At 44.8% G+C, this 15854-nt stretch overlaps 1 protein-coding gene across 1 annotated transcript in view; it reads right to left on the bottom strand.

Moving 5' to 3' along the window:
• Nucleotides 1-14022, bottom strand: part of LOC146199160 (putative chitinase 10) — a 63222-nt gene extending 49200 nt beyond the window's left edge. Inside the window, exons 1-4 of the mRNA XM_084592063.1 lie at nucleotides 13903-14022; nucleotides 4634-4692; nucleotides 2342-2404; nucleotides 2023-2192 (exon numbers count right to left, since the gene is read on the bottom strand). Coding sequence (XP_084448189.1) covers nucleotides 2023-2192; nucleotides 2342-2404; nucleotides 4634-4692; nucleotides 13903-14022 — 412 coding nt within the window. The remainder of the gene's footprint in view (nucleotides 1-2022; nucleotides 2193-2341; nucleotides 2405-4633; nucleotides 4693-13902) is intronic.
• Between the last annotated feature and the right edge of the window lie 1832 nt (nucleotides 14023-15854).

The raw sequence follows: 15854 nt of genomic DNA, 5'->3' as shown, positions 1-15854 counted from the left end.
GACGCCGTAGTAGAAGGCTTCGGGTAATTTAGGCCACCTAGGTTATTTACCGCACACTGACATCGCATTGTACACGAGCGCTTTGCGTTTTCTTTCCACTGAAACGCGGTCCGAGCCATTAAGCTCAGCTGTAGAGCGCACTAACCACCGAGTCACCGCAGCGGGGAGAAGTGTACAAAAAATTACGACGGATTTTAGCGACTAATGTAGTGAAAGGCAAAAGCCTGAGTGCCGCATTCTTCTACGTAACTGGCATTAGTTAATAATAATTAATTATTTAGTAAATAAATAGAAAACTAATTGCCTAAATGATTATTCTATAATTAGATGAGTATTGATTTACTTAATTAGCTCTCAATTGGTAATAAATTAGTTTATTAATTAGTAATTGATCATTGACTGCCATATGGCCATATAAGGCACGAATTCGCGCATACTTTGGTGGTGCTCTGTGATTGGTCGAGACCTCTATGATATCATCCCGCCTCGGCCAGTCAGAACGCCGCAAAAGCGGGACACATTTTGTACACGACAGCATGAGCAATTACAGGCGTTCGTCTTAATAAGGAAGTATATTTTGCCGCAGCTGGAGGCGGTCCCATTAACTTGTATCGAAAGCAGAGTTACAATGTGTGCAAGTATATAGCTTTATAAAACGATGCCATGGGATGCCCACTATGGGTATGCCGAAACGCAACTCTTCAAAAGTGTCGGCATGCTTTCCGCCATTAATTGTTTTCTTCCCGTTTCCATAAAGTTCAAGATCTTACTACTATTTGGTAATGCGGGAATTCTACACAAAAAAATGGTAGTAAAATATACCCTCTGAAAAAAAAAAAAAGGGCGATTCGTTGCATTGTCAATGCGGAATTTTATGTCCATGCTCAAGAATTATTCCAACGTTTCAGTATTGTCACAGCGCATAATTTATAGAACTATTGTTGAAGAGTTAGGTACAAGAATCTGTTAGTAAAATGTCAGTATACACTTTTGCTGCTACGATTGAGAGGCCCATGTTTCTATTCATCCACTTTGACAGCAAGAGTTGTGGCATGTTCCAAGTTCTCGAACTCATCTTATAGATTGAAGCGACTTTTAAATAGCTATTGTTCCAGCATCATTCAGCTAGAAAAATATTGCCTTCGTTTCATCAAATCTATGTTTTCATGACTTGTAAAATCTGTATTTGCAAAAGGTGATTTTATATCTTGTGCATGTAACTGTTTCCTTGTTCTTATTACTGATCCATAATTAGCAATGTATGAATTGCAGTGTTCGCTTTCTGCTGACTGACAGGGGGCTAGATGCCATTAAAGCGAATACAGTTTGCTCTTTGCCTATGCCGGCCCCCATCTTTATGGCTAAATGAAATGAAATGAAATGACGTACAAGAAATAGCTTCAGTTCGGTAATCCGCGGCTTCATATTCAAAGACCTTCTCGCCGGCAGTACGCGCCTGTAACTTCGACGTCATGCAGTACATGGAGAAGATGAGTTTTTTTTTTGCCGATATACACATGAGTGGCAATATTGTGCATCACTTTTCAGAGTTAGCAATTTTCACATGTTTCTTATAAAATATTTATCGTCTTTTTGGGTTTACGCGCAAACACACCAGTGGCATGTGCTTGCGTGCATATAGCGGCTTTCTTAATTGTAACTAGGTGTGTCTGACAGGAACTTGTTCGCCGAATCATGGTTGGTAAATTACGACCCAGACTGTATACATGTGAATCGCAAACCTTGGTTTGCAGGGTAGTTCACGTCAGGCATAGTAACGCAACCTGCCATAACGAGAACGATAAATTGCGGACGATACCGAATGTAACCTAAATTGCGCTGTTGTCTATATATAAAATGAAAAAAAAAAATGCCAGTCCATATTCTATAAGGTCTTCTATATCATTTGCAGTCTCGCTAAGCATTCATATAAACCTGCTCGAAGCAAATCCGCTGGTTTCTAGAGTACTACAACACTGTCATACGGCAAATATTTTCTGCTACTCTTTCCTGGCCCCTTACCTGCGGTATCTCGTTTGATAGTCCAGGTGGTATTATCCAGTTCCATGTAAGCAAGATTTACGTGACTACAGAGGTCTCCAGGCACATTTTCTACGTCATAGTCCATGGGTGTAGGACGGAAAGCCTGACCCTTCTCGAAGTAGCACACCACGGGTAGAATCCTCCCATGGCTAAAGTTTTCAATGAAGACAGCCGCTTGAAAAAAGCATAAAAAAAAAAAACGAAACTTGAAGTTAAAGTTGCTGTCGATCGCCTCTTAACCACATTTTTTAGGCATTTTTAATTTTTGAAACTATTTGGTTTAGACAAACTCACTTACCAGATAGCGGACAGAACCCGGTTAGCAAAAGCAGAAACAAGAAATGCGGCATCTTGGAAACATCTGCGCGAGAGGCGAGAAAGATAACAAAATGGTAAATACACAGGCTAGAAAAGGTCAAAGACAGCACGTAGGACGACACACAGAAGAGAATCAAATAGGAGGAGCTCAGGCCAGCAGCTAGAAAGAGCATCCAGAAAATAAAGCCCCTTATTTGTTTTCTCGAATATATCGTTCGTTAAAAATGTATGAAATTCACAAATATTACATCCGCATATCTGCTTGGCATGTACTACTTTTCAATGTGAACAATATCATGCGTGCCTATTTCGTAACAGCAGCTCTTCTCCTTCACGGTGCCAACACAGGCGATTATGCTTGAGCTCACAATAGCCAGAAAATAAGAGACTCGATTTGCCAAATTGTCTGGCCTCTACTATCCTGCCCTTCTTAGAGTCCTGGCATGGCACTGTCTGTTCTTTTTTTTTTTTTTTTGTCTTCGCGCTTCGTAAATACAGATTAAGAAATGCTAGAACATCATTCACTCCTTGAGGACGTAGGGACACCGGAAACAAAACAAAACAAAAACTGGCGATTTCAGCTTAAGAATGTGAAGCGATGGATTTAAGAAATCCTAGGACCTTAGCCCTACCATACACGTTGATAGTCGCGTCTCTCGCCTGAAAACACTGTTTTTTAATCCAGTCGAAAGAAGGTGCCTCCTTGGAGTGTTTGACTCGCGACTGTGCCAGACAGGTTCGAATCTACCCCTTAGCCAGCAATATTACCTTTTAAACAAGTGACGTCACCACATGACACGTCAAGGCTACATCACCTGCGCCTCTACCACTTGAGCGTTCTTGGTGTCGTGTCTTCTGTGGTTGCCGGTATTTGGGCTGTCTTCGTTTCAAGTATGACTCATCAACTAGTACAGCAGCGTGTTTAATCAGGGCTCCGTGACGACCCATTTAGAACAATTAAGATTTTCAAATCACGCCAGCGTTGTTTTTTTTTTTTTTTTTTTTTTTTTTACCGAATGGGACCTTTAATGGTATCGGGGTAAAAGCCTTCATAAAGAGCGCATGCGCCACAGAGTTATATAATATGACCAAGGTGACATTGAAAAGTAATATATGCGGCTGTCATACTTGTGAAATTCTGGAATATTGAAAAAGTGTGTTCGAAAAAAAAAAAAAAAGAGCCACATTATTTCTTGGACAACTCCCGTTGTGAATCTCCGAAGACGTCATCGGGAAGGTTTGCTCATGGGGATGTAACGTCCAAATTTGTTGCGAGCGGTAGCCAGGAGCACTTTTAAAGCGAATGCCTTTACAGGCTTATGAATGTTCGTCAGCGCTTGCGTCAACGCGAGAAATGGCGCACTTAGGGAAATTCCGCGGGATACTGCGAGATTCCGATTCACGCAGATAAGAAGCTGACCCCACCGGGCGCCCGATCCACGCGTTCTTGATGCCCCTTTCATTTGGTGCTTTCCCGAACGCCGCCTCACGCAGCGTACAGAAGCAGACGCTATAAAGCAGGAATCAACGGCGTTATTGGTTAACAGGGAAAAAAATTAAATGGTTTTTCAGATGTCTTGAGAATTGCGAAAGCCTACCCTTCCTCTCCTATCAATTGCCTCCCAGCGTTTGCCTCTCATCGGAGTTCGTTGAAGTGTTACATATAATTATAATTGGTTTACAGGAGAAAGGCGCACTAAATGTCACACTTTCTCCGGCAAGTGCGAGTTTGGACGGTACACCATCGCTCCTGTCGCGTGGCGTTCCTTGGCGCGCGTTCATCTGTGGCACTGCAGATGGCAGGAACGCTAGACAAGAACTAATCTGTGCGTAGCAATAAGACCTCCAAGGACGAAGCCCTCCAGTTAGGAGCTGCCAAATGCCGACGTGGCTTGGCTCTTAGACCTACTCGGGCTGGGCTGAGCCTTACTGCTGAGCCTTACTACCTGGGTCGCCAGTCAACGTACCACCGGTGAGGAAGGTAAGGGCCGCCCCTGATAAGTCGGTTTCTACTTATTGAACGCCAGCCTTGCAGCACTTCTTTAGGGTGAATATCAGACCTACAGTGCGGTATGACATAAAAATTCCTACCAAAGTTGTACAAAGAGTGATAGACTGAGCACTTGGTACGACAGGCTACCAGGGGTTTATAAGCCACAAGATATCTAACAACACCGCAGTGTATTTAGCTCCTCTTGAGCACGCGCGCAAAATGTACACAGTGACACAGATTCCAGTTACGTCAGAGGAGTATCTACCAGTACAGACTTACTTTGCGTCAGGTCCAAATATTCTGCGATATGTCGTCCGTGACATAGACTTTACATGATTCTGCGGAGATAGTGGCGAGAGACCTCCTATCAGGAACACATTCTGTGTTGGCCGCACGTCGAATGGCGAACAGAGGCACATTTTTGATCATATTACAGGGACCAGATACTCTTCCGGATAAATTCTACTACAATGGCTGCATAGTGCGTCCCAAAACGTACAAACCTAAACCGGTGTACTGTTACAGGTTCTACAGAGAAGGACATTTGCAGAAATTCTGCCCAAACCCAATTAACCCAGACTGTGTAACTGAATCGGGCGAGGCAAAAAAGAAGTGTGGAATATGCAAATTTAATGATGGGGATATCATTTCCACTCAGTGCCCGGCGAAAAAGCGAAAGCTCGAGCTAGCAAGGGCAGCCCGGCGGAAACAGTTTGCACCAGTAGTGGTTAAAAACAGAGTTGCTGCTCTGCCGCAAGAGCTGCTTGATGATGGGACTCAAGAAGAGGAGCCTACCACGTCGGATGAACAGGATACATATTTTGCTTCAGCACTGAACATTAGGCGACGCACAAAACGCAGGACACCGGCATTCACTGCTGATGAATTTTCAGAACTTTAGATTTCACAAGTCAGCAGAATTCAATAAACAAAGAAATTCAGCAGCTTGTAGCGAAAATTGCACAGCTGCATCAGAAGAAAACGCGTATAGTCGAAATGTGAAAGGAAAATTCACAAAAACAGAAGGAGGCGTCCGCGCCTAGTACGGCGTAAAGGCCAGTGGATGTGCCGAAATGTAAACTTGCCGCTAGCATAAAAATATAGGAAGCGGTACTGGACATCGTTATGCAACTGACACGACTCATTCAGAGCAGTATATATCATGGATAATAATAGCCGAAAATATCGGAAAGAGATTAGAGAATGGATTTGTAGAGGCCTTTCTAATAAGGTTGTGGAAATAAAAAACAAAATTATTATACTGCAACCTACATTCCTGGGCGTTCTTGATACAGGAACATAATCTTTTGTGTTCAGTCTCATGGTACATAGGGTACCAATGTCCTTCAGTTCCTGATTAAAGAGCAAGGGCCGAGACGGAAACTCCAGAAAAAGCTGCCGTCTATAGGTCCAATATTACCCAAACGCCACTTGACTTGAGCAAATAGTATAACACTATCAGGAAGTAGTTGCGGTACTCGCACGCCCAAGCAAAACGCCCCTGATACTATAGTGTCCGTGTACGCTTGCTCCATAAACACACTTATTAATATTGCGTGGGTTACACACATACGACGTTTATACCCTGGAACTCCGATACTAATAGGTGGAGATTTTAAAACTCCGCACACAGCTAGGGGATATGATTATGATTCCAAAAGGGGAGATCAAGTGCACACTTCCTTCACAGAAATAGTTTGTACTCCTCAATCATCCAGAGGTCACAACACTTCCTGCCACACGAACACACTCTCCAGACTTAGGCCCTGGTGCACCTCATTGGCAGGCAGGTTTAGACGCGTGGGGTAGTGACCATGCCCCCCCCCCCCCCCCTCTTTTGCATAGGTTTTAATTTGGGACACACGAAGAAAATTCGAAAATTTCTGTTACACATTGGGATGGTGTACGGCAGGATAGTAGAACTCATACGGTTAGCCCGAATTCACTTGTGCCCACTATTCAAACGGTGCTCGAGGCTCACACAATTACAAGGACAATGAATGAAGATCAGCCAGCTTACGATCTACACCTTCTAAAACTCTGGGGACGCCGAAAACAGGTTGAAATACAGGCTGCTCGGCATCGGAAACGTGCCAAGAAAAATTAAGGTGGACCGAGTGACGGAACAGGCACGTAGTTATTAAAAGCAGCTGGCTCTTAAGAGATAGGACGACTAGTGCAGTCGTTTGGGCTCAGAGGCGACCAACAGGGCGCTCTGGAGGACGTTTCGTAGCATGGAAAAGGGGCGATAGATCAATGACCACGCATAAAGTATTATGCTACCATACAATTCACACCAGAGGAGTTTGCAAATCAGGCAAAAGTCCTTTTATTCTAGAAATATGCCCAGTGGCCCGCTCGTTCACCAATGAAGGGCGTGGTAGATAAAATGGGAATAACATCACCATTTACCAAATTGATGTTATTGGCTGCTATCGGAGAAGTAAACGGTAAAACTGCTTCTGAGCAAGACGATGCACCTTATGAGATATTCAAGAATGTAGAAGGATACGCAATTGACCACCTGCTGTATGTGGTAAATGAGGTATGGCAAGAAGAAATTCCAGTCGGCTGCAAACAATCGGTGGTGGTGCCAATACCAAAGCCTGGAAAACCTCCTACAAGCCTACATTCTTTATGGCCAATATCGCTAACGCCCACAATTTGCAAGATTTATGAAAAAATAATAGCCGCCCTCCTGTCATGGTGATTGGAAAGTCAGCAAAAGTACCATGCTCGGCAAATTGGATTCCGTACAAGCCCTGGCACAGAAAGTGGATTGGCTATACTAGCCTAAGAGGTCGTACATGTGTCACCGCATAGCCACCTTGTACGAACCGTGGTGGCTATTGACGTCGCAAAAGCATAGAATAACGTGTTGCATACCACAATCCTAAACAACAATGGAAAGTATGGGCATTCCCCTTCAGGTTATAAAGGCGGTGCATAACCTGCAAAAGGACAGGACGTTTTCTGTCCGGGTAAATGGAAAACAAATCGGCAATACACCTCAAACAGAGGCGTGCTGCAAGTATCAGTTTTAGCACCAAATTTGTTTAATATCGCACTCATCTCTTTGGCGTGGAAATTAGCTGAACTATACCACAGACGTAGCTCATTATTTACGCAGATGATGTCGCAATATGGTCGACTCATAAATGCCTTGAGATACAAAATCTTTATTTGCAAGAGGCCCTCAACGCAGATGAGTACGTACGTGATGCAGGTCTGGAGCTGTCATCCTAAAAGTCCAGCTACATTAATGTTGCAAATAAGAATGGAAGAAAACAGTCGGAAACGAAAAGAGTTAAGCTAAAGATTGGAAATCAGGCATTACACGGGGTGGACGAGCGGAGAGTTCTTGGCCTAGATGTTGATAAATCTGGAAAATAAACGCAATGGCTTCATAGGAGGAAAAAAGTAGCTGCAACTTCCTTGCACTTGATAAAACACATTTCGTCAAGTGGAGGAGGAGCCCGAACGGAGATGGCCAGACGTCTTATACAATCGGTGCTTCAGCCCAGGATACTATACCAGGCTCATATTTCAAAGACCCGCAAAGCGACAGTGGGCAGAGTTGGAAACAGTAAATAAAAACGGTATGCTCACAATCACTGCCTTACCAAAACTTACCCCCATTCCTATTCTTCAGGAATATCCGCATCTCAGCACACTGACAGAGCTCAGCGAACAGCGAGAGGAAACGAGAAATATGAAACGAAAATATGTTCTACCCACGTCGTCCAACCAACGCGGTGACAAGTCAAACGCCGACAATGGCTGACCCCCCTCCATGGGAGTTAACGACTATTACGACAAACAAAAACTAAGTTACGTCGTAAAGATAAGCCGGCGTCTCGACCTTTGGTTGATGTACTCCCAGGAACCTGTATTGCATATACGGACGCGTCGATTATAGCAAAATGGTGGCAAAACAGCAGCTACCATCCCGACTCACGAAGAGCTAAACGTACACAATGAATACGAAAAAAACATTCGGACCCGCTTGCGAGAGAAAATTATGCATTTCGCGATGCAATGAAGGCCATAAATAAAATAGAGTTCATAACAGAGGCCCACATCTATACACACTGCTTAGCCGCCATAAAACAACTGAAAAGAGTGACAAAGGCACTACGTGTAACCTAGGATATCCATGCACTTAATAAGAAAACAAAGATACGCTTCCAGAATAACTGGACACAAGATAATGTTGAGAACGCTGAGCAGAGAAAAGTTGACAACCTCACACACCAAATTCCAAACACTAATGCACTCCCCACCAAGCTACCTTTTGATGCCCACTCCGTTGTCCCCATCCTAGCGTCCTCTTTGCGGAAATGTACATGTACCTTCATCCCGCCGTGTATCCCTCCCTCATAACTTAACTAGACTGGAGGAGGTGTCCCTTAGAAAGATAAAAGCTGGGGCGGCCCTTACGTCGTCGGTCACGTGCCGATGAGACTCTCAAGACATAGGACCGACCGCCAGCCCGAAATGTTCCACACCGGTTGCAGAGGCGGATGTTTTGTGTACTTGTGCAGGAACGAGAGTAAGGACACGGATTCTCCAAGAAGTGGGACTGTCGGCGACGAGGTAGGAGGACTTCTCCAAGTGGCAAACAGAGAGCACTAAAAGCAAAAGCCTTCTCTAGTTTCTGGCAGAAAACGAGTTGCATGTCTTTCTATAGTATGCCTTATGGCAAGTTAGCGAAATAATAAAAAAAGAACTAATCTCGAGGAATCTCGCAGAATATAGCCGATCTCGAGCACAACTCTCGCGCGCGGGATTTCGTTCCGTGAGCCTAGAAAGGTTGTCACCTTAAATAAAAATTGGCTGTGGCTTAGCTTAGCTAAGCCAGAATATACGCGACGAAAGCATGCATACCTGGCGCTGGGCTGCCTACTCCCCTTCAATCCAATCCAATCCAATCCAATCCCATCCAATCCAGTGTAATTTAATCCATGCCAGTTTAATCTAATCCAAACCAAACCAATCTAGTCTAATCAAATCCAGTCCAATCGAGTACAGTTCATTCCAGTGAAAAACAGTCAAAAAAATCATTTCTAATTCAATCCAAACCTGTCTAATCCAAACCAGTCCAATCGACCCCAATCCAATCCAGTCCAATCTAATCTAGTCCCATCCAATCCTGTCCAATGCTGAGTATACGCTCGCCCGAAATGCGCCGCTGAATAGCCTATCTTTATCACTACTATCATCCTCCCGCTAGAGAAGGAGAATTAAACTGCGCTGCTCACTATGTCTAGCTATGCTGTTGTTGCATTAAAGAAGGCACATATTCTGGTTGCTTCTTAATTGCCAGTTGGCGTGGCGAGCACACGGCGTCCGGCAGCTGCGGCGGTTCCTAGGCAATGGCTCTGTGGTTTCCGCCACGCGAAACTCCTCTTTCGTGGCCAATGTAGATTTCTCTATAAAACGCAGTCTCACACTTTTCCGCGTACACTTTACCCGCCGAGTGAAAGAAGAAAGAGAGAAAGAGGTGCCGCGGGGGTTGAGGGCTATGGACCACCCCGTTAAAAGACTTTCGCCTCATCGCACTTTGGTGCATAGTCCAAAGTGCACTCCAGAATGTTTTAGGAATTACTTGCAAATTGTGAACTTCACTCAAACCTTTTTTGTGTATCTCTTGCATTAGAGTATTTCCTCTAGTACCATTTCAGTGGCTCTTAATTAGCAGAGACAAAGCGCCTTTAAACGGCCTTTAATTCTGGGATTACGTTTATAAATTAGATTTAATTGATTTTACTGAAAAGAAAAGGTACAGTATCTATCCCCCTTTTTCTGCGGAAACCTGAACCGCGCCGTAAGGGAAGGAAGGAAAGTGGGGGTGAAAGTAGAAGAGAGAAAGAAAAGCCGCAGTGGAAGGCTACGGAGCAATTTCAGCCACCTGGGGATATTTACGTGCAGTGGCGTCGCAAAGTGCGCGTTAAAGATCCTCGGATGTTCGAAAATACTCCAAAAGGCCTCCACTACGGCTTACCTTTAATTATAATAATAAATAATAAATTGAAATTTGGTCTTGGGGGAGCGGAGGACGTATCTGACTCAGTTATGTGTGGATACCTAGATTTATCTTAGGTACTATGTCGTCGGTTCGAACCTTTATCACTAACTAGCCTCCAACTTGTCAAGATGGATGCAAAATGGGAATGCTATGACATTGCTGCTCACATGCGGTGACGTCGAAAGCAATCCAGGCCCAGAAATCACCTGAATACTGCACAAGAAGAAGGGGTGCGTTGCAATTTTGATACTACATCATATGCCTTTTTTATGCAAGACCGTTTTTCTCAATTCGGATTTTGTCGACAGCTTTTCGACCGAACGAGCTGTACACTTTTCGTTTTAAACGTCACGCAAATTAATCTCATCAATGAGCAGTTCCCCGAAGATGGAAGAATCACTCTCAGACACTGACTATGAAAGAAAGTTTTGAGCGGCACGCGGGGGCAAACTTGAAGCGCTAAGTGCTTGGTGTGTTTTGAGAACATGGAGTAAGTCTAGAGCAAGGGTTCTCAAACTCGGTACCGTGGAGCCCAGAAGTTCCGCAAGCTGACTGTGAGGTACACGAGCTCTCACTCCCCACAAATTATTCACAGCGACGCCATCCCCATTCCTGACATTGAGTTCGTACTATCCGTGTCCCACTTGTTTCTTTGCGTGCGGACCAGGCACAGATTCGTTGAGCCGCAGTTTAGAGCGTTAGCGTTTCATACCCTGAGTAACTTCTCAGTTTCGCGCCGTCAGCATAGATGCCGTCCGGTGTGAACCTTGGCATCGAGCCGAGACGCTACGTGTGCCGCCAGCTTTGTGCACTTTTTGACAGGGGCTTCGGCGGCGGCCTGTTCGGTGCACATGGCAGCGTGTCACGTTGCTCTGTAAAACATGTGGAGAACGCCGGCGAAAAGGTATAAAGAGGATTAAGACACAATTAAGGTGGCACATTTTGGATTTCGTGCACCAGTGTGTTTGAAGACTGGAGACGTGGGCCGCACATCTAAGGTAGCCGAGCTAAGCTAAGAAAATAGTTCTGCGTTCAGTACAGTGTACTAGACTATCGCCAGCGAGCCCCTCTGTGTCGTGTGTCACGTCGCTCTGTAAAACATGTCGAGAACGCCGGCGAAAAGGTATAAAGAGGATTAAGACACAATTAAGGTGGCACATTTTGGATTTCGTGCACCAGTGTGTTTGAAGACTGGAGACGTGGGCCGCACATCTAAGGTAGCCGAGCTAAGCTACGAAAATAGTTCTGCCTTCAGTACAGTGTACTAGACTATCGCCAGCGAGCCCCTCTGTGTCGTGAAACCAGTACCTGGCGTAGTAGAAAAATGTGTTCACGCTGCGCTGCCGCCAGAACAGGGAGCGAGAGAAAACCACTGAAAGCCGGGCGAGCCGTCGTGGGACTCTGCGCTCAGCTCAGCCGAAAGAATAATGACTGTGATGAGGAACTCCCCTTTGGAGGCGTCTAATTTCATTACTGAGCACAAGTTTTCGGTGAATTTCGAGTAGTCGACGAGAGCTTTCGCATGTGCGGCGGGTTCGTGACTTCTCTTGTGCGCTTCCTTCAATGACATCCTTTGTTGCCTCATATCCCGCCTGTGCGAGTTGGAGGTGCTTCGAATTCCTCCGTCTGGCGGAAATAGGGGGAGATACATATCACCACCGGCTCTTTGATTGTTCAGGGATGTGCAATACCGCGATTATCAGTATCTTCCGCTCCAATATCTAGGACAGAATAGCCGCTCTTAGAAGTTTGAAAAGAAACATGGGAACAAAGTGTCGTATCTGAATTTGAAATTAATTTCTTCATCTTTTTTTCTTTCTTGATGCGTAATGAGACGCCATTGCTTTTTTTAAGTTGTCGTCATGAAACTGAATGACCAACTTGGGCAGTAAAGGCAGTTGCATTGACTTAAGCCGGAGGAGGCACGCAGTTTTACAGTGTTTATGCTCTGAAGTGATTATACTTGAATTAAAGTGCTGAGAAGTTATGTTCTAGAAAACTGCACATTTCCGATACAATCACTGTCTAGTTTGTGTACAGACATGCGTCTGATCTCATATGCTGAAGTGAAGAGGTGCACGTTGTGCCATGTCGGTACTATATTAATGCCATAACTTTAAAGGCCCCGTTTATGCAGAAAATACGGAGCCGGCAATAGCATTGTTGTTGTGAGCGATTTTTGGCAGTTGGTAGTCGCCAGGTAGCTTGGCAGGGCACTGATTGGGTGGTGGCTTGTGTGACGTCATCAAGTTGTTGCGGAGGTGGTGACGATCCTCCATAATTACCGCCCGAAAGACAGGACAAGAGATAAGAACGGAACACAGCGCTGTGTTCCGTTATCTCTTCTTGTCCTGTCTTTAGCACTGTAACTATGGACGTCAGAAGACCACATGAGATGGTCCCATTAACACGAGCTGCCACTTTGCGAAGTTCTTCTGAGATGGGAATCGAACCCACTGACCCTTTTACCCAAAGTCGAACACGCTACTCACATATAGGCCATACAGGCATATTCGTACGGCTTCCTTAAAGAGTGACTTTTTGGGCCTTCACACGATATGGTAGGTTACTGCTGTGTGCCAGTGAATATGTCTGAGAGAATAGAGGCACGAACTAGGATAGTAGTGGTTAGCCGAGTAGAAAGCGCATGTACACACTACGCTACCGAGGATCTGCAAGGAGAGCCAGCAAATAGGAGCCATTAGCGCCGTTGAGTCATACCATAAATGACTAGCTTAAGTATCCCACCAAACCTTTTTTGCCTACTCGTGAAAATGAGCTGTCGTTATAGTAATGAACCGGCTGTATTTCAGACACCACGGGAATATCAGTCACCACAGAACACCGTCAAGCAACGTCACGGATTAGTTCACTTTACTAGTCTACCTAGACGTAATGATTTGTGGAGTGCCACAGGCGTGTTTCAACGAATAGGGACTGTTGTAAATAAAAAGCTAAGTGAGCTGGAATGTAAATAATTAGTATATACAGTATGTAACAGGCATTATTTGGAAGCGGCGAACCGCGTGGCTGTGTCTAATGATTAACATATTCAACTGAAGTAAGGGTATGCTGCTCGAATTCGCATAAGGGGGCGTATAAAAAAGGCACACGGACATCACTTGTAAATCTGATAACTCGGCACTATACTGCATACAATCTTCATTATCATCATGAAAGCTATGTAATTTACGGGTGTTTACTCTGTGGTTTATTGGGACACCCCAGCCGGACTTAATAGGGAGCTTTAGATTAGGGGGACGCTACCAGTTAGGAGGATAAAATAATAGCGGTGCGGCAATGCTCATGCGCGGAGTGCTGCGATGAATAGGTGAGGGGTGCGGTAGTCACTCTGGGCATGCGCACTCGCGCTCCGCTATTAACCCATTTCCCTAACCGATATGGTTAGGGGAATACGGTATAACGGCTAAAGAACAGCACTTGTGCATGTCAGGGAGCAACATTCTTCCTTGTCGCAGTTTCAAAATTCATTGGGGCATAGATGGAAGTGAAAACTCACCAAGATTGTAGCTGAAGCCAGGTGCTGGAGATGTGCTTGCACACCGTGCGCTGGACAACGTGTGGGCGCTGCGGCCATGAAGACGGAAAGCTCTCTGTTCCGCTCGCGTTGACGGAGCATATCTTAGCACGATAAGGCTCCGCAAGTTTAGCTACAAAAAAGGAACTGGGTGTTGTTTTCCTGCGTGAAAGCTCGACAGTGTTGAAACAGACGGCTTTCGACGCCACTTCCACTGACTTCAGTCGAGTGCAGCGTGGATGTGGTTGAGTTAGGTTACAAAGTTAATGGGCCCTGCATGGAAAAAGTAGTGTCATGCAACGCACCTACTAAATTCTGAGGTCGCATCTAGCTTAATGCCACCTGTTGATCTGTATATCCTTCCTGAAAACATGTTGCAGAGCTAGTGAGTTTCGCGACGTTAAATATCCTAGGACGCTCGTCCCTAGCCTCCATCTGTCCTGTTTCTAATATAGAAGTACTTACTCATTGGCATCCGACCAAGCGGTATACAGCTTGGGTGCACGCTGATGAGGAATCACTTTCTTACACAAATGTTCTCCAGCTTGGAGGACTCTCCCAAACTTGTGACCATGAACTGTTTCTGTCGCTGTGACTCGGAATATGTATTATTACGCCAAGACCAGCGGCTTGCGTAATCAAACTCGGCATAGAGCTGCGGAATGCGAGTGTGACTTTTCTTTAGCGGTACTTGATATAAGCTCTGCTGGTAACCGATGCTCGATTATGCCAATTAGTTGTTTAAAAAAATGATTGGTATTTCTTTTCGAAAAAATAATATGCTGTAACATGCGTGGAGCGAAGACGTTTTAATTATTTCCGTTCTTCAGATTATATATTTGCGATGAGTTTACCACTGATTATTACTATAGGGGACTTGATGCAATTAGCGCAATTACGCGCCGCTTTGTTTAGAGTAATTTTAGGAATCATGCGACGTTTTCTCTTCGACATCTGAGAGCAAAGCATATTGTGAAGCAGCGCCTCTGCTGCGACATATTGAGAGTCGGGAAGGGCTTTTTCAATAAACCGTAGAGCGTTAAGCCCTCAGAGTTGTAATAAGTGCTACGGGTGGTGAGTTAGTGCTGCAATTCTGATTATATGCTGATTCCATCCCCATTCCAAACCCTTTTTCCATTGATATTTGCTGAGTCTTCCCTGTATTTGCTTAGTCTCTCCCTCTAATTCCGCCCTTCATCTGCAATTGGAGAGAAAAATTTTCCTCCATCTGTCGCCCCCTAACCACCACCTGTCAAGAGAGGCAGATGGGGCTTCATCCTGCCATCGGACAGTTTTAGCTTCCATGAATTTCCTAAGGTTATCTGATTAAAACTTTCTGCGAATGATTAAAGAAGTTCCTAACAGAATAGAATCAGTAATTGAAAGGAGAAAAAATGTATTCTATAACGTAAATACTCAGAACACTGAATGCTGGTGTTTGAGAGGTGCCTAGTACATTGGCGGATTACTTGTTTCTAGTGGACACTACAGACTGACACAGTTCAATTTCCCCTGCCTTGATGGCGCAGTAATTAGAGCACTCGACAACTAAACCGAAATATGCGGGCACAACCCTGTCCGCGCCGGTAGCCTTTCGATGGAGGCGAAAAACCAAACCCACGGGGTTGAAATTTCCGGAGTCGCCTTGGGACGTTAAACCGTGTAAACCAAACCAATCAATTTTATTAATTCATTAATGCACGTGAAAAAAGTCCTGTCTTGTAAGGCAATTAATATGACGTATATTCCTAATCGTCGCGCCTTAATAAAATAGTTTTACGAGCCTTGTTAAACGCGCCTCTGACTCTTTCTTGTGTCTAGACAGTGTGAGCAGCCCCTGCGTGCCTTACCTTAGAGCCGCGTCTTCTTTTTTGAAAGTAAACGGCGAATGTTTCGCTCATCAGCTGCCTTCAACAGTGTGACTATGGTGCAGC

Source organism: Amblyomma maculatum, chromosome 2, assembly GCF_055883805.1.
Source record: "Amblyomma maculatum isolate TAMU_Amacu chromosome 2, ASM5588380v1, whole genome shotgun sequence".
In the NCBI taxonomy this organism is placed as follows: Eukaryota; Metazoa; Arthropoda; class Arachnida; order Ixodida; family Ixodidae; genus Amblyomma; species Amblyomma maculatum.
The sequence above is the reverse complement of the archived record's forward strand: the minus strand, read 5'-3'. Positions and strand labels throughout refer to the sequence as shown.